The sequence below is a fragment of the Panthera onca genome, chromosome B1, assembly GCF_046562875.1.
Source record: "Panthera onca isolate mPanOnc1 chromosome B1, mPanOnc1 haplotype 2, whole genome shotgun sequence".
NCBI lineage: Eukaryota > Metazoa > Chordata > Mammalia > Carnivora > Felidae > Panthera > Panthera onca.
In genome coordinates this window covers 9,424,806-9,450,253 of record NC_138342.1, presented here as the reverse complement: position 1 = coordinate 9,450,253, position 25,448 = coordinate 9,424,806, and the positions used below count along the sequence as shown (strand labels likewise).

Sequence of the window (25,448 nt, the reverse complement as noted above, 5' to 3'; positions counted from 1 at the left end):
CCACACTCAGTGCAAATCACTCCACTTCTCCCAGAACTTCGCCTGCCTGTCTGTAGATGGGTGGGAATTTGACAAGAGTCTTCTTCCTCTCAGTTTCCTGAAGGGCATGTAAGAGGAAGGATGTGAGATCCAAGTGTAAACTGTGATATGCTAAAGTGGCTACATTATTGTATGCTTCAGAAGTTTTCTAGGATTCTGGGCGAAGTGTCCACAGCCTTATTTCACACCCTGGATTCTGGAATTTAATACAGTCTGGAAATATACAGATATTAGTATCTCAGCCATGTTTCGTTTTCTCTCCAAAGTATTGGGGTAAGGTCTGTGATTTTTTTTTTTAATGTTTATTTATTTTTGAGAGACAGACAGACAGACACACACACACACAGAATGTGAGTGGGGGAGGGACAGAGAGAGAGGGAGACAGAGGTTCTAAAGTGGGCTCTGGGCTGACAGCAGAAAACCTGACGTGGGGCTCGAACTCACTATGAGATCGTGACTTGAGCCAAAGTCGGACACTTAACTGACTGAGCCACCCAGTTACCCCAATCTATGATTTTTTAAAAAATGTTTATTTATTTATTTTGAGAGAGAGAGAGAGAGAGAGAGAGAGCGCTTCTATGGGGGAAGGGCAGAGAGAGAGGGTGAGAGAATCCCAAGCAGGCTGTGTGCTGTCAGTGAAGAGTCCGACATGGGGCTTGATCCTACAAACCATGAGATCATGCCATGAGCCAAAATCAAGAGTCAGATGTTTAACCAACTGAACCACCCAGGCACCTCAGATCTATGATTTTTAAGGATATGCCTTTAATATATGGATTATTAAAAAGCATAAGAGAAGATCACACTAAAATCCTACGAGAAGGATCTTTGCTTTATACCCAATTTTGTAAAGTCAGCTTTTCTTTTTTTAAAAAAAGTATTTATTTTGAGAGGCGGGGGAGAGACAGAGAACAAGCATGGGTGAAAGAGGGGCAGAGAAAGAGGGAAAGAGAGAATCCCAAGTGGGCTCTGTGCTGTCGGTGCAGAGCCCAATGGGGGGCTCCACCACGAACCGTGAGATCATGACCCAAGCCAAAATCAAGAGTTGGACGCTTAACCGACTGAGCCACCCAGGCCCCTCAAGTCAACTTTTCTTTAAATGTGTCAATAGTAAAAAACAACCCACCAACTACTAAAAAAAGACTTCTGGAAGGAGAGATATTTTACCTGAAATATCAGCATGAAGAGATTTTTATGGTTGGTTTAAAACCCCCTTAAATTAGGGGGTTGTAATGGAAAGTCTGACGGGCTCAAATAAGGCAGTTCAAAAATATATTCTCAACACTTAACACATACTGTACAAGAAATGTATTTTTAACATACTATATGTTTATTACAGATTAAATACTTAAAAATGGAAAAACAGCCCAAATGTTTCTTAAATATTTGCTTAATATAGTCAGAACACACTGCGAATTGTAACCATGAAGAGTACACTTTAAGTGTTTAACTAACATCAAATGCAGTAAAACGTTTCATTTGAAATGTTAAGCAGGCGATAAAAATGTCACGTGAGACAGCAGATTACAGTTTCATCCAAAATTCTCTCTAATTAAGCTGAAACTATGGAGAGTCTTTGGACTAGCTACAAGTCCTGGACTTGTGAATATCACGATCAGATTTGTGCCTTCATCCATTTTCCCTCCAAGAGGACTGTTTAAGAGCATCTGAAACAGATGCCCAAAGATCTTGAAAGAGCAGGATGTGGTCTCCTCTTGGAAGCCATCCCTGACTGTTCCGGAGGGTTCAAGCACATCTCTTTCTGAACCTTGCGTGTCAACTTGTGTTCTTTCGTAACGCATTTTCTCACATTCAGTTGGACAAGAATGCTGACTCTATTGCTACTAGTTGTGTGACCTTGGGTAAGCTGCTTAACCTCTCTGTGCCTTAGTTTCTTCTCTTATAAAATGGAGATGATTGTAGGACCTACTTCATCTGGTTGGGAGGATGGGCTGAAATGCGTAACGAGCTTAGAACAGGTCCCAGCACGAAGCAGGTGTTCAACACGTAACATGTACCCTTCGGTCTAAAATGCGGAATGTGTTTTGACAATAGTAGGTGAATAGTTAGGAAACATTTAGAGCTCCTCCTCCTTTTCAAATACTAAATTTTCAATACGCATGTGGAAATATTGTTCATGTATTATATATGTTAAGTGTTAATTTTTTTGAAACAATTAAGTTTTAGGAATATCTGTTTAAAAGTTCAGTTCGTCTCCCCACTGGACTGTCATTTTCATCATGATACCTTCTGCCTGTTTCTCTTGGTGCTATGTTTTAGGGACCCAATAATTGTGTACTGAATAAGTGAATGAATGAATGAAAGAATGGAGACATCCTCTAAATACATGTTTGTCTAATCTACCTGATTAGGTTCTTTTTTTTTTCCAGTTTCTAGAGCTTCAGAGCTTTCTGATTAAATATTATTAGTTAGATAAACCACTTCTAAATTGCAAGAGCTTGCCTTTTGAACCAAAAATGAAACAAAACAAAACAAAACAAAACAAAACTGCAGTTAATGTGCCCATTAGATAATGTCTCCAGCAAGGCAAATGGAAATGAGCTTTGGCAACTGCTGCAGATATTGTGAAAAGAGCTGTGAGTGAGTTCTGTGACTCTGGCCCGTTGCATAAACTCGGTGAACCTTCATTTTCTTATCTGCACAGTGGGAATAATAAAATATGTACTTCACAGGCTAAAGGAATTAGCATTTAGAAAGTACTTTGAACAGTGCCTGGCACATAGCAAGTGTTCACTAAATACAGTTGTCATATTATAATAAGTATGGTAATTACTTCTAATTTTGACAATATAATATATTAAATGCCTCACTACCTAGCGCTGTTACTATTACTTAGTATACTGTAGACATTCTTTTCTGTTTTTGTTCTGGTATGTTTTCACTCTTGTTTTCATTTCTAGCTTCGTCAGTAAGCTCCCGGAAGGACACAGATGCTGTATGTTGGTTCCACTGAAACTTCCAGAGCCCCTCTCCAGGATCCTGACTGGCAGAGCCTCTTACAACGTGGTCCACTTTCCCTGTTTCTACCTGCAGACGAACATTGCCGCGGATGGAGGCTGGAACTCTGCCGTAAGTGAGAACAGACACGATGGGCAGCCAGAATCGCAGCACCGTAGGTTAAAAAAAGCCTCTGAAGATAACTGATCAGAAGGCTCCCTCCTCTTTTTTTTTTTGAAAGAAAATACTGGTGGCGACAAAAAGGGAAAATGAAAACGAAACATGTAATTGAGTCCAGCTGGGTCTGCTGCCAGCAGAAGTCTGTCTCTTAGAGTCAGTGTAGCTCAGAGCACTTGGAAATTAATGGGGTGGAATTAGTTTGAAGTTTATGGCAATTTGGCACACAAGTGCTTTGAACGCTAATCTCGAATTTGGAGATGGTTGGCATTGCCTCTCACCTCATCCTTTTATCTCTGCATCTCTAACGGACTCATTATTTAGAAAATTTTCAGGATTTACCCACATTCTTGATAAATTATCAGAGTTCATGATTGAATCCTTTCTTTCCTCGGATTCCTGTGTTGTTGTTGTTGTTGTTGTTTCACTTCAGGAAGGCGTTCTGTGCCTTTATTTCTTTATCCTAAACATATGAGGTATTTCTAGGACCGTGGGCAAAAAGTCAGTTTCTGGAATCTAGCTAATAACTCCTCCAACTAGACTGCTTTTAAGACAAGGGCAGGAAAGGCAATGGGGGCTTATTGAATTTTAAGGCACTTTACCTAATACACACTTGGCAAAACTAATGAAAGACTTTGGGGAACAATGGAACATAGACACATGTCACAGACTTTAAAAAATTAACAGCTTTATTGAGATATAATTGCATACAGTAGAATTCATCCCTCTAAAGCACACATTCAGTGGTTTTTAGTCTATTCACAGAGTTGTGCAGTCATCACCATTATCTAATTTCAGAGTGTTTTCATCACCCCCCAAAGAAACCCCGTGTCCATTAGCAGTCACTCCCTATTCTGTCCCTCCAAGCTCTTGGCAACCACGAATCTATTTTCCATCTCTATGGATTTGCCTATTCTGGACATTTCATGTAAGTGAAATCATCTGATATGCAACCTTCTGTGTCTGGTTTCCGGCCCTTAGCATGATGTTTTCTCAGTACATCCATGGTGTCGCATGCATCGATAATTCAGTCTTTTTTATCGCTGAATAATATTCTGTTTTGTGGACATACTGCATTTTGGTTATCCATTCATCAGTTGATGGGCGTTCCGATTGCTTCCATTTTTAAGACTATTGTGAGTCATGCGCTGTAAACATGGGGGTAAGTTTTTCTGAGGGCTTGCGTTTTAGTTTCTCTTGGGTAAATACCTAGGGGTAGAATTTCTGAGTCATACGTGACAGACCGAATATACAGACGGAAAATGTCCGGATCATACACAAAAACAGCACTCAGACCCATAACCTGCAGCAACTTGCCCACAGATCCATCTCCCTATCTGCAATAAACAGCTCAGAAAGCCGGAAGCCAGGCTTGCCGGAAGCCAGCCTGCCATCTTTAATAACCCTCCAGGAATCTAAGTAACAACTGCTGTAAAGATTGACCCCAGGTGGTCAGGACTTGATTGGTAACTGACGGCTTCCCTGATTTTTGTTCTGGCTTCCAAGTAGGACCAACCAGAGAAAGCCAAATAGGCGCCCCTAACCAATCACACAGGTGCCCCGCTTCTAATTAGCCTGCCTCTAGCTCCCTCGTGTCGCCAGCTTCCACTCCCGGTGTACCTGCAACCTTCCTTTTTTTTTTTTTTTTTTTTCCCGTTGTAAAGCTTTCCCACCTTCCTCTGAGTCTCTACCGAGGCACAAGTGCTAGTGGCTGACTCCCTTGCTATAGCTAACTCTGAATAAATAGCCTTTGGCTTTTCCCATTTGGTTGGTCTTCATTCATTTCCACATATATTAATGCTGTGCTTAGCGGGCATTGCCAGACCGGTTTCCAAAGCGGTTCCCGTGTCACCGATTTTAATTCCCTTTCGTCTTCTGGTTGGTGCAAGCCAGGGGACAGTCGGGAGAACAAACACAGAGCTGAATGCTGGAGCAACTCATTTCACTGTAATGCTGTTTAACTTGGTGGGTAACAGAAAAGGAAGAAGTAGCTTTAAAAAAGTGAGACGTTTGGGGGCATCTGGGTGGCCCAGTCGGTTAAGTGTCCGACTTCCGGCTCAGATCATGAGCCCAGTTGGTGGGTTTGAGCTCCACATCGGGCTCTGTGCTGACAGCTGGGAGCCTGGAGCCTGATTCGGATTCTGCGTCTCCCTTTCTCTCTGTCCCTCCCCTGCTTGCACTCTGTCTCTCTGTCTCTCAAAAATGAATAAACATTAAAAAAAGTGAGACGTTTGGTTTGGGGAGTCAGGGTTGGATCCTTGAGGAGCTTCAGGTAGAGCTGTTTAGGAGTTAGTTGAAAATTTGGTCTTGAATATTCAGGAAAACAGTTCAGTCTGGAGAGAGTCACTCTCTTCTACTTTTTCTTTAAAGTCACATTTGCTTTTCTATTATCCTTTCTTTTGGCCCTCACACCTCTTCTTTCAGATTCTTCCTCATTGTAGGTCGTTCTTTCAACCGAGTTTCCCCATCAGGATACCAGCTACTAAACGTTAATTAACATCATGACCGGTGTTTCAAGACTGTCTCCCCCAATGTATCTCCCTAGATATTTCTGTCCCTACTTTGTAGTACAGATTTGGGTCGTTTTATGTTTACTGATATATCCCAAGTGACGAGGACAGTGCCGGGAACAGGGTGGGTGCTGAACCAATTCTTGTTGGAAGAGGACGCAAGAATTTTTTCATTTGCCTGCGTCAGATAGTAACTCCGAGGTGGTAGCATTGGAATCTAGTGCCCGGTGTCTGCGTATTTGATCCCCAAGGCTGCACATGGTCCTGCGCTGTCTCTAGCTCCCTGTCTCTCTAAAGAGGAGGATATGCCAGATCGGTTTCTCAAGCTGGTGTTCCAAATGCAGCAGCTGGCTTGTCTGTGCCTTCATTGGTGTTTTGCTGCAATAAATTGAGAACTGCTAAGTGCTCAGAGATCATTTTCTTTCCTTTGGGACTTCTCAGATATGCTAAGGCACATTATGAATCACCAACGGGAATAAGTAAAGTCGTACATTGATCTATACAGTCCTCCCACACCTCAACCCGCGGGGTGTGTGTGTGTGTGTGTGTGTGTAGCATCTATGAACATCTAAGAATGGAATTTTAGCGTAGATGGTCTTGATTTCTTGAGTTCCTTTGATTGGCTACTTCTAGCCCTATAATTGGTTGACTTGAATTGTGGTAAAAGAACAAATTAAGGTCAAATCTTATTATAGAAAATATCGTTAGAAAAATATTACTATAACAAAGATATTTTAAAGACCTGGCCATAGGCCTAGAATAATAGGGGCTTGCTGATTTCTTTAGAGTTAAATACGCTGCTACAAATAATTTAGTACAATAAATGCTTTTCTCTTGCCTTATTTTTACAATAGAGGGGGGAAAAGTGGCACCTTGCTGTGTGGTATTGACTCTTCCAAGGAATATTTATTGAAGCCTCCCAAGCACTGCACTACCCTGTGGGGGACATCAGGGGCCGACACGGGACTCCAGCCCCCAGGCATTCATGATTTGTTGGAGTGATGAGAAGTACGCGGGATCATAGTCCGTGACAGAGCAGGGAATACAGTCCCCTGTGTACCAGATACACGATAAAAAAAATTTTTTTAAGGCCATTTAAGACAATTTATTTATTTTTGAAATGTTTATTCATTTTGAAAGAGAGAGCTGGGGAGGGGGGTGTGGAGGGAGGGGGAGTGGACAGAGGATCCAAAGCAGGCTCCACACGGACAGCAGAGAGCCTGATGCAGGGCTCAAACGCACAAACTGTGAGATCACAACCAGAGCCCAAGTCAAGAGTCCGACACTTAACCGACTAAGCCACCCAGGCGCCCTGCCATTTAAGATAATTTAAAAGATAAGGTAAGATTCTGGGGGCTCAGATCCCAAAGAGTCTAGGCTGTAAGCTTCCCGGGGGCAGTGCCAGGGTTGCTGTGTATCCCCTCTGTGCTCTGCCTGGGGTCCTGCATGCAGTGGGTTGGAGGGAGTCAGCGTTGCACAGCCACCACCCCCAACCTCGCTCCCCCTACTCCTGGGTCCGGGGCGCTTGGCAGCTAAGCCAGCTTCTGGGCCCCACTTGAGGATGTAGCCTCAGCTTCTGGGCCCTTAACTTTCAACTTGCCACTCTCCTTGCCAGGCCCTAAAGCTGAAAGGAAATGAAGGGTTTCAGCTGTGCAATCACACACAGCAGACCCACAGCTGTCAATGCTGGCTCCACAGCTGTGCCACTTCGCCTTCGTAAACCTCCCTTCCATTGCGATGGAGATACATATGTGATATGTCTCATATCACATATAGTGATCTAACGCATGATATATATGCTATCACATATAAATTATACATGTCCATTGTGATACACACGAAACCCTGGATTGCGAGTAACTTGTTCTGTGAGTGTTCCACAAGACGAACAAACATTTCGAATAAATTTTAACTTGATAACAAGTCATGTCTTGCAAGACGAGCAGTATGTGACACCCAATGTCACGTGATCACAACGGAGCCAATAGTTCTTGAAATTCGCTGTGATATACGAGTGCTTTGGATTACAAGCATGTTTCTGGAAGGAATTATGCTCACAAACCTAGGTTTTACTGTATATATATATATACATATATATATATATATATATGTATATATATGTATGTATATACACACACATCACAATGGACATATATCTAACTTATGTATCTGTAATGCTTCCAAGTTTTATGGCAATGATTACATGAGACAGTGCATGGGAAGCCCAAGTCCAGTGCCTGTCAGTGAGTGGACATTGCTTCTACTGTTAGGTTAGACTTTGAGGCTCCATAGAGCTGCTGGGCTCCCCTCTGCTCAGTCTTTTCTTCAGCCCACTGCTGTGGCAGAGCAGGAGTGTGAGCGGGCACCGTGGACCACAGCCCTTCTTCCCCTTCCGGCTGTCTGGCCATTCTGACAAACTGGACTTCCACCCACTCTTCCCTGTCTTAGTTCCTTTGCAGTGGCCAGTCAAGATCACAGTGGTCTGCCAGGTGCACATTACTGCTCTTACATCATGGCAGTACAGATAATTTCTGGTGGCTCTAAGCTTATAACATTTCAACTAATAGTAACCCCAGAGAGAAGAATGTGGTTCTCTGTTTTCTGTCAACTGTCTTGATCTCCTAAAAATACTCTAATTGGCCCAACTTGCCCCGCACGCCCAATCAATCACTATTCCCATCTTGACCAATCATAGCTGTACCTCTGATAGCTGGAAAGGTAGAGTCACGTGACTGATAGCCACATGAGAATCACACAGAACAAGGAAAAGACAATTCCCCAAAGAAAAACAAGCCAGACCAAAAAAATGGCAGGTTTCCACAATACGAACACCTTATCTAGTGTCTGCACTGCACTGAACTTTAACGTCTGGATTCCCGGTGGTGAGAATGTTCTGAATCCCATCATTGTTAGCCATGCTCTTTGAAAATCATGGTTCGCACCTGCTTGGGTGGCCTTGCCAGTTTGCATGTGTATTTATTTGGGAGGAGTTTCCTCCACAGCTATTATAAGATCCTCAAGTATGCCCAGGACCCAGGGTGTTTCAGACACACCACCCTAGAGAACAGAGCTCCAGATGAATCCATAAAGTCTATGTGCAAGTTTGTTCCTAGGCACTGGGGATGCAATGCTGCATCAGGCAACGGCTAGGGGACTCTCAGAGTGGTGGAATTTTCCCTCCCTGCTGGGCCCCTGGCTGCTGACGTCTAGCCAGCAGGAGACTGGAAGAGAAAGTGGCTTTAGGGAGGCAGAAGGAAATTTACCTCAAAGTTAGAAAGTCCAGTGGGAGTTTGTGACAAAAGGAGAGAATCAATGAAGCAAATCGAGGGGTGGATTTGGGGGCGGGAGGGGGAGCATCCATATGATGTTGGATCCAAGGATAAGTAAATTCTGGTCTTATTGTGGGAAGACTGGAATAACGTACAAAGGGCTCATAGACCACAGGATGTCAGAAGGTCCTTAGACGTCACATGGGAGAAGGAATCAAGGTACAAAAAGGTGAACTGACTTACTCAGGGACCCACACCAGAATTCTTTCTGCTCTGAGATGCTATACTGGGACCTCCTGGCAAAAGTCCACTGCTCTTTGCTTCTCTTTGCACCCGCTGTCTCTCTGTGTGGCCAGCTCCAGGAGAATGGGTGGATGCAGTGGAGACAAATAGCCCAGGAGTGATGAGGGTAGATGTCACTGAGAAGGTGACCAGGAAACCAAGGACTCAATGAGGCTGAACCATCATCTCCTGGCTTCTCCTGCAGCAAACCTTCCCGGGACCTCTCGCATCAGGCAGGACCCTCTTGAGGCACATTTTCTCCAGGGTCCTCTGAGGGAGTTAGAAAGAAACAGCGTGCACTTTTGATAGTCCTGGTCTTGTTCCAAATGAGAACGCCTGCTGTAGAGAAATGCAGATGCCTCCTGCCTATTTGTGCCAAAAAAGTATGCCCCACCTACAAAATTACAGAATTATTAGTTCTTGAAAATGCACTGCTTCTACCCCTTCCATTGAAATTCTATCCAATGCAATTAAAACATCGTGGCAGCCTCCACAAGGGCACAGATGCCCTGGAAAATGATTTTGGGGGTGTTTTCCCTGGCTGTGAATAGTCCGTCAATGTGGAGGCGACCACACACGTGCTTAAAAATGAAAACAGTCCTGATGGTAATGGAGCAATTCAATAATACTAACTTGCATTCTGAGAGCAACTTTGTTTTAAGGTTAGTTTTTGGTTGGGTTGATCATGGGCAGATATAACCTGGGCTTTGTCTCAGCTCTAAGCTTCTTTCTCTTTGTTCATTCCACTCCCCCATTCCTTTCCTCCTCCATTTCTCTCTCTCTCCTTAAGGCCTAAGTGCTGGTGGCTCACAAATAGGCCATTCTGATGGCGGAATAACTGATGTTGTAATAATTCCCCATCCAGGCAGTGTTTCCAAGGAGCTGCCGACTAGGCTGGTGACCTCCCAGTGGTGTCTACACCAAGTCCCATTGGGTTAAGGTTCTATTTTCTTAATAGACTGACCTACTTATCACAGAGCAGCGTGCTATTCCTTAGCTTGGAATTCTGCCCCCACCCCCCGCCCCGGCCCCGATCCTCACCAATTATACTCCAACCAGTTCTGGCCTTTTCCTCCTTTACTCTGGATTCAGAACCTGAGTGACACCATGGTTTCCTCTCTATCCATTCAGACCCTTCCCATTGACCATGGCCCAATGCATTCTCTGTGTTCTCCTCCTGGACTCCTTTCTGACATTTCTGAAATTCCTCACCATCTATTACGCACTGCTCCAGACTATTACCGGGTTTGTTTTACGAAGTTAGAAAGTGTGCCTTACTTCCAACCGAGTGTAAGATCCTGAGTCAGGGACAGCTTATATGGCTTGATACACTTCTTACTTTTGTCCTATGCACAGTAGGTGCTCCATGGCCATTTGTTGATTTATGGATTTTCGTGACCTTAAACCCTCACCTAAATAAGCAAAGCTTTTTGAAAATAAATTTAGGCCCACTTGGGTTTGTATGACTTGATGAAAAATGCAGAAGGCCAAAGCCTCCACTGGAAGGGCCATCTAAGGGCAGGGCATGGGCCCTGGGGTCCGTAGGTCTGGCTTATAGCTGGGCTGTGATATAAAGTAGCCACGAGATGTTGGTAAAAATACTGCTCTTTGAACCTATTTGCTCATCTGTAAGATGAGGCAATAACAGTAACAACAATAAAATGCTTGATGGTGAGGATTTGATGAAAACATAAAGCGGCATTCTCAAGACGGCAGTTCAATTGCCTCAGACCAGGTCTGCTACTCCTTAGCTGTGTGTCCTTGGGTAAGTTATGGAACCTCTGTGTTATAGTTTCTCCATCTGCAAAAAAAAAAAAAAAAAAAAAGGATAAAAATAATAGTCATATCTACCACTAAGGTTCTTATGAAAATTGAATAGTTTGGAAAGTAATTGGAATGGTGTTTGGCACACAGTTTGTTAAATAAGTCAGTTAAACAATAATAATGCATATAAGTCATGTGTGCCTTACGGGCACACGGGTCAGGGCTCCGTTACTATTGGGCTCTGTTACTTCTTTAAGGAGGAAAGTTGCTACTGTTCCCACTGTTATTGCCACTGCCGACAGCAAACCCTTGAACCAGCTCGTGTGGCTCCACACACTCAAATCCCGCCTTAAATTTCTACATTTCCATGTGATCACAGGTAGAGCTTTGGATCTCCTGTACTATTGAAATCAAGTTCTGTAACAGTTTATTTCCTCATTTTACTTGATTACAGGTTTTCCTCCTTTTTTATCCATTTCCCCTCTAGATTGTATTTTGGTGATCTAGACCCAATCATGTAAGAGACTTGGTATAATTGTGGATTACTTTCGATGGCGGGACCTTCCAGCTTCTTGCCACCTGATATTGCAAATCTCCAAGTATCTGCCTTGCCAACTGTCTTCCAGAAAAGTTATCTCTCTCCCTTCTCTGCTGGCAAAGTTCTACGTGTCCTTTAAGAGAGCTAAAGCATCTTGCCTATTCTTTCTTTTACTCCTGCGGAATAATTCCTCCTTTATCTACTTGTCATTGTATGCAGTTGTCATATGGCATTGACTGAAACTCCAAGAGCAGTGGAGCCATTGTTTACTGTTGTGCTTTCTGCACCACAAAGAAATTGACATAAAGTTAGCACATGTATTAAGACAGACTAGAATATGCTAAGTAACAAATAACCCTAACGTCAGTGACTTAACACAACAATTTATTTCTTACCTTTGCTGATGTAACATGAATGACAGCAGGAGGTGCTTCTCCACACAGTCACTTAGGGGTCTAGGCTGAGGGAGGCTGAACATCTCCTAGCTTAGGATCTGGAGTTTGTAATCTCTTCAGTGCTATGTCGGTGGAAGAAAGAGAGACGGTCAAGATTTATACATAGCCTCTTCATGATCCCAACATGGACGTGATACATGGAGCTTCCACTCATGTTTCATTGGTAATAACCAATGGTTACAGGTCATGGCTACACCTAACTGTGCAAGGAGGAAATACAAGGAGAAGATGTAATATTTGGTGAATATTATTGTCTTTGCTACAGAACACCATAAATGTTTGTTGAATGAGTGAAGGGGACACTATGGCCCAATGGAAAGAACACTCCCTGCACCCACGGAGAGACTAGACCAGACAGTATAGATTTGGAAAAACTACTTGGTCTTGTGGAGTCTCAACTTCCTCTTCTGAGAAATGTGGAAGGAAAATGGATACCTTCCTTCAGTTTTGTTTTGACTGTTAGAGATTATTTATGCAAAGCAATTAGTGCGAGCACTGATATATAGTAAAATGACTGTGGCTTGTTTCTTGTACCACTTATTCTCAATCCCCTTACCGCTATACCCAACCCCCCTTTTTCCCTCTAAGAGCTGCTCCACCCAGGCTCGTTTGCTCTCTGCCTCTGGTTGGGAAACACAGAGAAGGGATAAGAGAGAAAGAGGAGATGGAGGTTGATGCATTTATTTCTCTCTCCCCATCCCTGATTCAAGGTGCTCTGACTGTGTCAGACAACCCCTGTCAGGGTTCTGATCTCACCTGGGTTCACTCCAGTGGAACTGTTTCCTCTCTTGCCTCTTCAAGCCCATGTGTGGTCGCAGCTTCCTGCTATTGTTCATCTCTTGGTGCCTCAACAAATCGTGTGGTTTCTTTTTTTTTTTTAATTTTTTTTAATGTTTATTTATTTTTGAGACAGAGAGAGACAGAGCATGAACGGAGGAGGGCCAGAGAGAGAGGGAGACACAGAATCCGAAACAAGCTCCAGGCTCTGAGCTGTCAGCACAGAGCCCGACGCGGGGCTCCAACTCACGGACCACGAGATCATGACCTGAGCTGAAGTCGGACCCTTAACTGACTGAGCCACCCAGGCGCCCCTCATGTGGTTTCTTTAGCTCTGGACATATCTCTGTAAATAGTCTCTTCTTTAAATTCTACCTCACAAATCCTACTGAGCATGCTGTCCACTTCCTACCCGGATCCCGGCTGATACTTTACCCACCTGGATTCCATGCTCCTTGGGGGCATGAGCTGTGACTCATCTCTCCTCATAATTCGCAAACATAGCACAGTGTTCAAGACAGAAAACATTCAATTTGTTTTAAAAAGCTATTAAATATTAAGTTAATAGACTGTACTCTTAGCTAATATTCATTGAATGCTTCCTATGTCGCAGACACTATCTGGCATTACAATTTCGATCATCTGTGATATAGGTACCATCACTGATTTCATATGAGGATAATGAGGTCCAGGGAGGTTGAACTACCTGACTTGCATCATCTAGGTAGAAAGTGGTAGGCCTGGGACTTGAACCCCAGACACGTGATGATGGGCTTCCTGCTCATAACTACTATCCCAGATCAGTTGCTATCTACTAAAAAGAGGTTCAAAGGTTAAGGTGACATCTCTAGACTTCCAAGATCTTTTGGGTAGACAGAACAAAGACTTCCATTGACAATCATGCAGAAAGTATGGAAAATAAGGCCACCTTTATTCCTTGTGGGGTTCTAGGTCTATGGTTTAATTGATGTACGAATGAAATTACAGTGAAAGCACAGGATAAGTTTGCCTGAGGCCTTTCCTTTGCCTTCTCCAAGGTGCTGCCTGGTTAATGAGGCTATTGAGAGAAGGTAGGTCTCTAAGTTTGTGGGTGGGATTTGGGGATATGGGCAATAGCCCATAAAGGAAGTCTGTGTCTGCAGCTTCCATGGGTTGGGGCTGACGGTAGATGGTGGTCATTTCAGCCAAGATGGGAGAGCCAATGAGAGGTGAACTACCTCCATGGTTTAGGAATGGAGATGCAACGTGGAGCCTGAGAACTTGGGAGACCCTGATTTTCCCTGCCAACTTTGAGTGTATCCTTTGTTCCCCAAACAAATGAATAGTGAAGCCTATCAATACAAATAAGCTACTGAGACATCTCACTAAAAGATCATTCATTCATTCATTCATTCAACAAATGTGTAAGGAATGCCTACTTTGTGTCATGTGCCACAGGGCACTGGAGAAGCATCAGTAAGTCATTTACCTCAACATTCCACATTCTGGTAGAGAGAGTCAATAACCATGAAAGATATGTGAATTTGATCTTAGGTCAGAAGGTGATATTGATCAGGGCCACAGAGAAAAGTGAAGCAGGGCATAGGGAGAGAGTGTGCCAGAGGATTGGTCAGGGTATGTAAGGAGCAGGTGATGTTGAAATGACTTGATGAGAGAGTAAGCCATGGGGTATCTGATGGAAGGACCAAAAGGAAGTGCAAATGCTGAGGCCCTGAGGCCAGAGCTTGCCCAGTGTGTTTGGGGATCAGCAAGGAGTCCAGTTTGACTGAGAAGAGTGCCTCAGGTTGAGAGGGGTAGAAGGGGAGGCAGAAGACCGGAGAGGGTTCAATATCACACTTCATCAGCCATTTAAAGGCTTTTATCGGGATCAGGGTGGGAAGCTGTTGGAGGATCAGCAGCGGAGGCATAGATAATTTGGCTTGGGTGCTAACAGAGTCTGGCTGTGCTGTTGAGTATAGACTGTGGGGAGCTAGGGTGAAGACGGGGCAGGTGTTAAACTTTGTGTTCGCATTAATTCCGTTGCAATATGGAGATCGCTTCAGTGAGGGTGGGGGAGGTGCAGGTGGTATGGGGGGGGGGGGTGGGTTCTGGGAAGGCATGTTCCAGAGCAGAGGACATGTCCTTGCAGGGTGTCTTAGAACTCTGTCCTTAACCCGGTTCTCACTAACATTTACATCCACAGCAGGCAATCTGTGAAGCACACAGGTTCGCAAGACCTGCCTAGAGCATATGGCCTACATTGCTGAGTGATGGAGCAGGGATCCAGGATTAGTAAGAGAAACTGGAGCAGTGAGCCCGAGATAACTTATTCAGTGGTTGGCTTCCCTGAACCAACCAGGTAGATAAACCATGTCGTCCCGTCCCATTGACACCCTTGAGGATCGGAGTTGCTGTAAGTTTGATATGTATGATGTGGCTCTCAAAAAACTTGAATGTTATATCACTAAAATACATTACCAAAGGAAAGAGGGGCAAGAGCTTGATTCTTCTCTACTGTAATTCAACCACATGTCATATATTAGCATTGTTCCATATTCTCAAAAGGATAAGCAGCGTGAACAGAATTAAGGGAAAATTGAACAGGATAATTATGAAAAGCATAATGCAGCATAAAAATGATTCAGGCGTTAGAGATATCATGTCTGAAAAAAGAAGAATTTTACAGGGTGGAGATATAAGAAACAGTTTCGAGTAATTGATGTCCACCATGATGAATAGAGAATACTGAGATTTTCCTGAGAGATTCCAGTGTAAACTTATTGGCAGAAGCCCCAGATGAATAGATTTCAGTTTTACGTAAAACACGTCCAGCGTCCAGAGCTGTTCAAAGATGAAAGGATTTGGACTGAAAAGTCATGAGTTCTCTATCCCTGCAGGTGCTCGGGCAGAGGCAAACAGGCTGTTAGACTGGTGTTCTTTGAGAAATCTTCCAGTCCGGGGATCTCAGTCATCTGTGATTCTGGATTTGCTGGAGCCACACGGCTCTTGTGTCTTAATTCTCAAGCGGGGTTGTAAACTCCATAAGGACATTGCACATTATTCATCTTTGTTTTCCTCAGAGCACCCAGAACAATGTTTTCCTTATTTTCAATTTTAAAAGAATTCTTGGAGAAAGAACAGGCATATGGTTTATGAAACAATTATAGGCTTGGTTCAACACTATTTTAGACCCACACTAGATTTGTAGTATTTGTGTAGGCGTGGGAGCTAGGAATATAATACTTCTATTTTTGACTGGAGTGTACCAGGAAGGGAAGAGAGGGTTCATGTTAAATTTCAATCTCATAGCTGAAGTTTGAAGCCTCTGCTTGCTTTCCTTTTGACCGCAGGAGGATGGAGGGTGTGTCCAAGCAGAGAGTCAGATAAACTAAAAAGCCAGTACAAGGAGGGGGTGGCGAGAGGCCTAAAGGGGTGGGGTGGGGGAGGCCAGGTACAACCTCAAGATGCAGTCCTTAGGGCCTGCAGAGGGGCAGGGCTTCAGGACACACGTCGAAAGCCCCACCCGTGGAGCGGGATCAAGGCCCCAGCCATAAGATAAACCCAAGGGTGATGTGCCAGGTGGACCTGACTCAGAGAGGGAATGACCTTAAAGGGGGATCTGAACTTGCTGGGAACAGTTGTCTGTGGTGTGTGGGGGCCATGACTCAACGGCGTGAGTCATCTTTGTGGATTCCCTTCTATCTTAGGTGCTCAGATATGAGCTACTTTTCTAGTGCACTTAGGGCCATGGGCCTTGGAGAAACTGGTGGTCCTCAGAACATATTCCATATTTCTGTTTCTTCCCGGACTCAACAGAAGAGGGCCAAGTCTGGGACTGTACTTTCTCTTGAATTGATTTGAGTTCTGAGCGAGGCCAGATGCAGTGTAGTAGCCAGGAGCCAAAATAATGTCCCTTTCTATTTCTTTCTTCTTCTGTTCGCGAGCATAAAGGAGAATTAGGGACAACTGGAAAGCAATCTTCTAGGTTCTGTGTTTCAGAGGCTTGGACCCAAGCTTGTATCCTCACTGAAGTTCAGGCATCTGCCATTTCCCAGGATTTCCTTTCTTTCGACAAGCACGTGTTATGTAAATGAGCATCTGCAATGTTTCGGGGCCACACAGTCATGACCTTCTCAGTCCTGATGGGATGTTCCAAAAAAGAGCCATTTCTGGGTCAGTCCTGTCGACAAGGGCTGGGGCGTGAGGGTTGGATTGGAGCGAGCAAATCCTCGTTATCACCACGGACCATGTCTGCCAGCAGGGAATGTTCTGTTTATTTTCCACTATGAAGGTCTGAGAGATCCCCTTCGGCTGTTATACAACGTCCCTGAAGTTGAATGATAGACCCTGAGTAGGCTGACTATTCATCCAACATCTGTTTCTCCGATTTTCCAGCCTCCTTGTCGTTTTGAAGTGCTCAGGATCAGTGTTTTAAGTGCATGTGGGCATAATATTCAGTATATTAATACACACCAGAGACAGTTCTGCCTACTAGAAAGCCAGGTACTACAGGGTTATAAAAGTCATTTGATACCTTGTAAAGCCCAAGACACCTCACCAATGCCCGGGCCCCGTTACTTGATGTAGTCAGGTGATAACATGTATACACTTGTACAGCCTTCTCCAGCAAGTGCCAAAAGTTCATGCTAAGTACTACATAAATTATCACCTAATTAAGTACTGTTATGGTTTGGATTGGGGGGAAGTGTAAACTCAATTCTCCTTGGAGAGCAATATGCAGAAATATGATGTGGAATTAATTGTATGGGTTCGGGTCAAAGATCAAAGTACAAGTGGAATTGCCTTTGCAAAGGTAGAATTTGGAAAAGATTTTTGTTGGCATCTGAGTAATTTCATTTTTCGTTATTTGGCTTCTACCAACCTGCAACCCCATTGGTTCCCCGGCCCCTTCCTTCCTCAGTTCTCTGTAAATAGGTTCCCTGGCATCCTTTCCCTTCCCGAAGGTAGCCTCTGTCCACCCTAGTTCCTTGGCTAATCCATACTGAAGGAGGAAGGACTTGGGATAAATTAGAAGACCTTGGATTTGAATGTTGGCTCTCTTAGTTACTGGCTGACCTTGGGCAAGGTACCTAAGTCTGGGAGTTTTAGGTTCCTCATCTGTAAAATGGGGATAATGATAGTCCCTGTGGCATGAGGTTAAATGAGATAATCAATCCTCTTAGTACACTTTCATGATGCTACAAGGGATCAGTAAACACCAACTGCTACCCCCAGTCTTCTCTTCCTTCTTAGACTGACAAGGGCACAGAGCCCTTTGGGATGGCGAGCCGTCCCTCTTAGTTTTGGGGTTGGCTTATTCTCCACCCCAGATACTGTTCAACTTAAGGGACCCATTCATCCACTTATTAATTTAATAGATTCATTTGTTAAACCCTCTATATGTAGCGGGTACTGTGCTATTTGCTAGTTCTTGAGGCTGCACATTTTCTGAGCTTGAATCTCTTCCGTGATCCTGTTCTTGGGATCAAGTGTATTTTCTTTGGTCTCCTGGGAAGCTGTCCCTGCCTCCCTGCCCACCCCAGCTGTATTACCATTCCCACTGAACTCCATTATTTATCTATCAGTGGCTGTGTGGCAGGATGGATAAGAACGTGGGCTCTGGGGTTCAACTCTGTGATCTTGAGCAGGTGTTTTTATTCCTCTGTGACTTAATTTCTTCATCTGCATTCCTTACAATAGCACCCACCTCTCTGGTTTGGTGTTGCCAGTTTGCGCTCAGATCCATTATTCACTTTTCTTCTGGAAACTTATCTCTTGCCTCCCACCTGTGTCCAGTGAATGGGAGACACTAGCAAGAGACTGGGAAGTCAGGGAAGGGAGAAGCAAGGTGATTGGAGTCATTCCTCCAGGGTCCCCAGCCCCTGCTGGGTAGTCATTTGTGGATCAAGTTTCTTCTGGTCACCCTGGTTCCTCACCCCATCCCTGTGTCCCCTCCACCTAGCTCTTATAGGTGTGGTTGTATTTTCATGTTTCTGCTCTTCTTTGGGTTGCCTTACCATTCTCTGTTAGGTTCTTGCAGCTTTTCCAGGACCTTTGGAACCAAGTTTCTGCATTAAATTCTTTCTATTGAACTATCGGAATGGGCTTTATTTTCTTTACTGAATAGAGTTTTTGTGAGACTATGTGGATTCCTACATATAAAGCTCTTTAGATAGTTACTACTACGTAGTAAGCATTCAACACGTTTAGCTATTTCATTTTATTGGGGGAACTTACCATGTTACACTGTCCATGCTGGCTTACTTGAGGTGTACCTGTGATGCTGAGGTTGGCTTTGTGTTTACGCTGTATCCCCCACCTCTGCTATAGCACCTGAGAGATGACAAGTGCTCATGAAACGGGTAATGACTGTCCTTCCATTTAGAGTTTCCTTTACCCAACTTGTCCATCCCTCCCACTGCCTGTCTTCCCAGGGCCTGGATTCTTCCCTGGAACCCAGGTTGGCAGGGGATCGCTGACCTGCAGCTCAGTCTGTGGGGGTGGCCATCTCCGCTTGCGTGGACGGATGCGCAAGCCTCCCAGACTCCCCATCGTGGTCTTTTCTCTCCCTGCTTCCTGCTTCATCAGCTCGTGAGGCCACGCTGACTGGGTGACTGGTGTGGACTGTCGCCACTATCCCCTGCTGCTCGGCAATGGCCCCCTGTGGTCCCCTCTGCTGGAACGCTCCTCTTCATTCCTGCCGTGCCCTGTTGGTGGGTAAACAGCCAGGCCCTGGGTCCTCCTCCTTTTTCTCGTGAGTGGATACGAAGGATCTCACACGCCAACACCCTCAGGGCATTCTCTCCTGACACTGAGATGTTCTCTCTTTTAAATTGATTTCTGATATATATATTTTTTGAAACACTACGATATTTCTCGAACACTGTCAGGCCTTCCCTGGAGTTCCATACCACGTGAACTGTACGACTGAGCACTAAGATGTCATGTTTTCCATGTGTGCTACGGGTGGGCTCCATTAGTCCACATCCCTTCGGAAAAGCAAAACTTCAATGGCCGGAGCTTAGTCATGTGAACTTTCGCTTCACCAGAGTTTCATCTTTACATTCTACATGTAGAATGAGACAATTAACAAGGAGAGTCCGTTAAGTGTCGTGTTGGTTAATTGAACGTTTGCTGTGACCCAGCGACTCTGTTGAGTGCCTGAGACGCCCATGGGGACAAGACACGAAGTACGGTCTCAAGGAAGTGGCGGTCAGGAGGAAAGACAGAGACCTCTGCAATTACGACACGGTATGGCTTTTCAGGTGAAAAGTGCTTCGCGAACACAGAGAGGGAATGGGGCTGCTGCCAGAGTAGAAATTCAGGGCATCCGGGAAGGAGGCGAGGAGCGAGAGTGACGACGTGGAAAGCAGAGATACTTTGAAAGCTAACGTCAAGGTACCTGGCTTCTTTGACTCGAAACTTCTCTGATTAGGTTATAGTTTCCCAAAGCATTCTGTTGTGGGCCTGGCCAAAGAGGAATACTACGGTTAACAGGAACTCTGGGATTTTTGCATGTTTCAGGGTCAACAAAGCAAGGTTGTATCTTGTTTGTCCTTTTATGCTCACCCTACCACCATTTCTATGGCTTCTGCTACTGCTCTATCGTTATTTCTGCCCTCCCTATGGCTACTATTACTGGAACTACTTTCTGCCGCGATTCCCACGGCCACTACTAGGTAATACTTGCTCTCACCAGACGGCATTCTAAGTTCGTGTTTATTTAACAGAAAACATGGCATCAAATTTTAAAAAGTTTCAAGGGTATTGCTAAAAAAAAAAAAAAAGAGGTGATGATTTCACCAGAAAACAACGCAGCTAATCACATTATCCCCTTTCGCGAAGTATCCTGATAAATTATGTTCTCATTCTGGGTGGCTGTTCTGCTTTCCTTTTCTCTATGTTGTCTCGGTGAGTATTGTTTTTATGGACGGTAAGCATTTGTCCCAGCGAAATAGTTGTCTTTTGAAAAAATGGCGGTCACAAAGTCTTCTTCTCTTCCGTATCTTTCCAAACTATTTTGTGTAAGATTTTGGATACTAAATGATGCCAAATGTCTGATAGTGGATAAGCTGTGTGCACACAGTTCTCTCCAGTCATGAAATGTTCTTATAGTTCCTCAAATGTAATTTAATGCCTTGCAATTTAACACTTCCATGTCTTGCACGTGTTCTTGGTCTCAAACAGGAACCACCTTTTTTCTTTCTCTGACAGGTCAACCCCTGGGTGTTCTTAATGTCTAATTCAGAGGTCCCCTCACCAGAAAATCATTTCCTTAGCTGGAGGTCGGGATTAGATGCAGCCTTTCCATTCTTATCACACTCTGTGCTGCTTCTTTTCCATCATGTCCGTGTTCAATGCGCTAAATACTATAATTTACCATATATGATTATGCTTGTTTGTCACTGATTCGCTTTTCTGTCAATCCCCCTATACTATAAACTCTTTGGGGGAAAGGATTTTAATATTATTTTTATGTATTATTATTATTTTTTTATTTCTGACAGAGAGAGACAGAGTGCAAGCAGGGGGGAAGCAGAGAGAGAGGGAGACACAGAATCCGAAGCAGGCTCCAGGCTCCGAGCTGTCGGCACAGAGCCCGGTGCGGGGCTCGAACTCACGGACCATGAGATCACGACCTGAGTTGAAGTCAGACGTTTAACTGACTGAGCCACCCAGACGCCCCAGTATATTCTTGATACTAACTACCCTCATTGTCACACAGTAAGTGTATTTCTGGAATGAATGAACACATGCATTTAGATCCAGGAACCACGCTGAGGAGGGATAAAACTCACTTTCCTAGTCCTAAGCTTTCTATGAACAGAATTCATCTGGTCGCATTGCAGGTCTTTTTTTTCATTTCCAAATTTAGCCCCATTAAACTATACGTATATATGGGTCAACTGGACCTACCCCATGTGCTATAATGGCCTCAGGGACAGTGGTGGAAATATTGCACTCACTTTGGCAGAGCAAGAGAATGAGATTGGAGAGCACATCAAACATCAGCAGCTCAACTGAGGGAGCTGGAGTCTTTATTTCCAGTCCAAGAACTGGATATGTTCTCAGGGTGGGAAGGATGGAGTGTAATAATTTGTGTGAGACTCTCAGCTGGCAACATTAATAAGAAACTGCCTCTCTCAGGTTTGAATGGCGTGAGCTCAGAAAGGCCCTGTGAGGCTCAGTCTGTTTTAAATATCTCTCAGCTTGAATCATCTTGGTACCAGCTCCTCCAAATTCACGGTGCCTTGGACAGTTTCCACTCTGGAATGGAGTGTGTTTGTTGGCCGGGGACGGCTAGGCAAGGGCCATCCTGGATTAGCTGATTCATGGAGGAATGTTGCAGTTCACTGTGTAAGAAAGTTTGAAAGAAGTCACTCAGAAAGGCAGCAAGATGTCGCCTTTCAAACAAGTTACCTTCAAATAAAGTCACCCTCATTTACGTAGGAGCCTTATTTTGGTTTCTAGATATCTACAAAAAAAGTTTGGACTGAGATGTACAGTTCAGGAGAAATCTCATAGACCATTACAGATAAATAGAAGATGAGAGGGCCAACGGGGCTTCAAGAGATGCAGAGGAACAATAAATGCTACCTCCCCTCGACCCCTGCTCTGGCATCACTATCTGCAGTGAGAAATAGGATAAAAGAGCAGGCAGATAAGTTCAAAATGCCACCTTTGAGTGACAGTGGCAAGATTAGACCACATATCTGGTGAGGCAGCCAAACAGACCACCTAAGTCATAGGTGAGGCAAGATCCTGAGACTTGGGATATCGGACACCAGAGGACAAATGTACCCTGTGATGGATATGTCCCCAAGAGGATGGAGAGAAGGATCAGGCATGCCTTTTTAAATTTTCTTTAAAAGTCACCCATTGGCTATGTCTTTCTTCTTCCACTAGGGTGTAGTGAGTGAGGGGCAGTGGGGCTGAGAACACTCCATTGATAGGTCTCCTTTTATGTGGAGGGAAAGATCAGGAACGGCAAACAACATCCTCTCCCTATCCCATCTGAGCACTGGACACCCACCGTGTGTCCCACCTGTTGCTTACATGATCTGATGTGGCCCTCACCGCAACCCAATGTGTGCTAAGGTTCAAATATGTATTCTGATGGCCTGGTTTCTATCTGAGCTCCACCATTTGCTAGCTTTGGGACTGTAGGCAAATGATGCAGTCCTATGCGTGAGTTTCTTAAAATGCAAAGTGGAGGTCATGGCAGGACCTACCTTACGGGGTGTCATGGGTGCTAGTTAATTGGAACATGCAAGACAGAACGTAGTTTCTATATTATACTGCACTTAGCAAACAGTATACATGCGTGATATTATTATTTTCACCAATTACCAACAGCAACATCAAAGCTCAGAGAAGTTGGGTAATTTGCTGATAGTGCCATAGATAATAAATGTCACACAGAATGAGGTACTGTCTGACCCTGATGCCCACACTCTTTCTGCTTCATTGTGCTTCTCTGAAAATGTTTCAGAATGGTTGTCAAAGTATGAAAAATGGTGTCCAAAGGGACTGATTGAATTGATCCCCTACCTCCCCATCCATGGTGATCATTGTCACTTTCATTAGTTACAGCTTTTCCAGGTGACCTAGTTAGTCCCCCTGCATAGAACTCTGTTGGTGGCAACTCTGTGAGGTGAGAATGACCTCTCTCCAGCCGTGGGTCCTACTTCATCACTGGCACTGGAACAATACCTTGAAATCTCATAAAGTTGTCCTACACAGCATCTTATCTTTCTGACTTCTACTGCCTTTTTCATAGGTGTTATGATTCAGCTCACTGGGTTGATAGGGGAATAGGCAATCCCTTTGTGTTCTGAACACCCCATGTCAATGTGTGGAGGGGGAGGGGATTCTCCCCACACCACCAATCAATCCTTGGGACGCCATCTGTATGTCCTACAATCCAACTCGATTCTGACTCTAAGCCGATCCAGAGACAGCATCAGATTCCACAGGTTGAGGGCTCAGTCCTTCAAGAGTACCCCTCCCGCCTCCACTTCTGATGCTGGCCCCCAGTCCAGGTTGCCATCTGGGCTTCTAACCAACTGTCTACAAATCAGAGGATCCCATGACCCCCTCCTTCCTTAGGTTCAATTAATTTGCTAGAGCAGGTCACAGAATTCAGGAAACATTTTATTTACTTGATTATTTCTTATAAAGGATGTAATTCAGGAACAGCCAAATGGAGGAGATGCATAGGGCAAGATGCGGAAAGGGCATGGGGCTCCTGTGCCCAATCAAAACGTGCTGCTCTCCCCAAATCTCCACGTATTTATCCACCTGGATGCTCTCTGAAGCATGGACTTTTGGGTACTTATGGATGCTTTACTACATAGACATGACTGATTAAATTATTGGCCATTGGAGATTGACCCAACCTCCAGCCCCTGCCCCCTCTGAGGAGGTCCCCTGATTGAAAATTCCAACCTCCTAATCCCCAGGTTTTTTCTCCTGGTGACCAGTCCTCCTGATTAGGTAGGGTCCAAAAGTCACCTCCTTAACATAACAAAAGGCCCCTTTATTGCTCTCATCATTTAGGAAACTCCTAGGGTTTTTGGGACCTGGTGAGCCAGGAAATGTGGATGAAGACCAGATATATATGAGGAATATATGAGAATATATGAAATATGTATCTGATCATCTGAATGTTCATATATATATATGTGTATATATATACATGTATACACACACACACACACACACACACATATATATATTTGTTAAAGATTTACTTTATTTTTTAAAAAGAGAGTGTGCAAGCAGGGGAGAGGGGCAGAGAGAAAGAGAGCGAGAGAGAGAGAGTAAGAGAGAGAGGGAGAGAATCCCAACCCAAGCAGGCTCCCTGCTCAGTGCAGAGCCTGCTGCAGGGCTCAATCCAGGGCTCAATCCCATGACTCTGAGATCATGACCTGAACTGAAATCAAGAGTCAGACATTCAACTGACTGAGCCACACAGGCATCTCAAATACATATCTATATTTTTATAAATCACAATATTTCAGCAACCTCCTATCTTCTCCATTCTTCTCAACTCCTACCACTCCCCTCTCCCCAGGACTCATTGTCAAAATTCTTTGTCTTCAGGAAAACATAATAATGATGACAATTAGTGTTTAGTGAGCACTAAGTGTGCACCAGATTTTTTCTAAGTATCCTGAGAAACTTAACAGAAGACCATGAGGGAGAGGAAGGGGGAAATAAAACTTACAGAGAGGGAAGGAGGCAAACCATGACTCTTAAAAACTGAGAATAAACTGAGGGTTGATGACGGGTGGGGGAGGGGGGGAAGTGGGTGATGGGCATTGAGGAGGGCACCTGTTGGGACGAGCACTGGGTGTTGTATGGAAACCAATTTGACAATGCATTTCATATCAAAAAAATAAGTAAAATAAAATCATGTATGTATATGCAAAATAACTGGAAGGTATTATGCCAAACTAAATGTGATGCAATTAGGACTTTTCCCCAAATTTACCGATTATAAAGTACATCTTTAACATCATGAATTTGTAGTTTTAAAAGCCCATGAGTCATCCATGCAGTTCTTAACTTTCCTACTAGAGTGTGAAGGGCTACCATTTCCATTTCATTCATGGCATCAAAACAACTGTGAGTTCCCTCTATGCATTTGTCTTCACACATGAGTGAATGAATAGGTGAGTGAATAAATGTATAAGTA

At 44.2% G+C, this 25,448-nt stretch overlaps 1 protein-coding gene across 2 annotated transcripts in view; it reads left to right on the top strand.

The window, feature by feature from the left end:
• Window positions 1–25,448, top strand: part of LOC144616201 (uncharacterized) — an 85,507-nt gene that overhangs the window by 10,585 nt on the left and 49,474 nt on the right. For both annotated transcript variants that reach the window (XM_078446257.2, XM_078446258.1), the window contains exon 2: window positions 2,961–3,133. In XM_078446257.2, coding sequence (XP_078302383.1) covers window positions 2,961–3,133 — 173 coding nt within the window. The remainder of the gene's footprint in view (window positions 1–2,960; window positions 3,134–25,448) is intronic.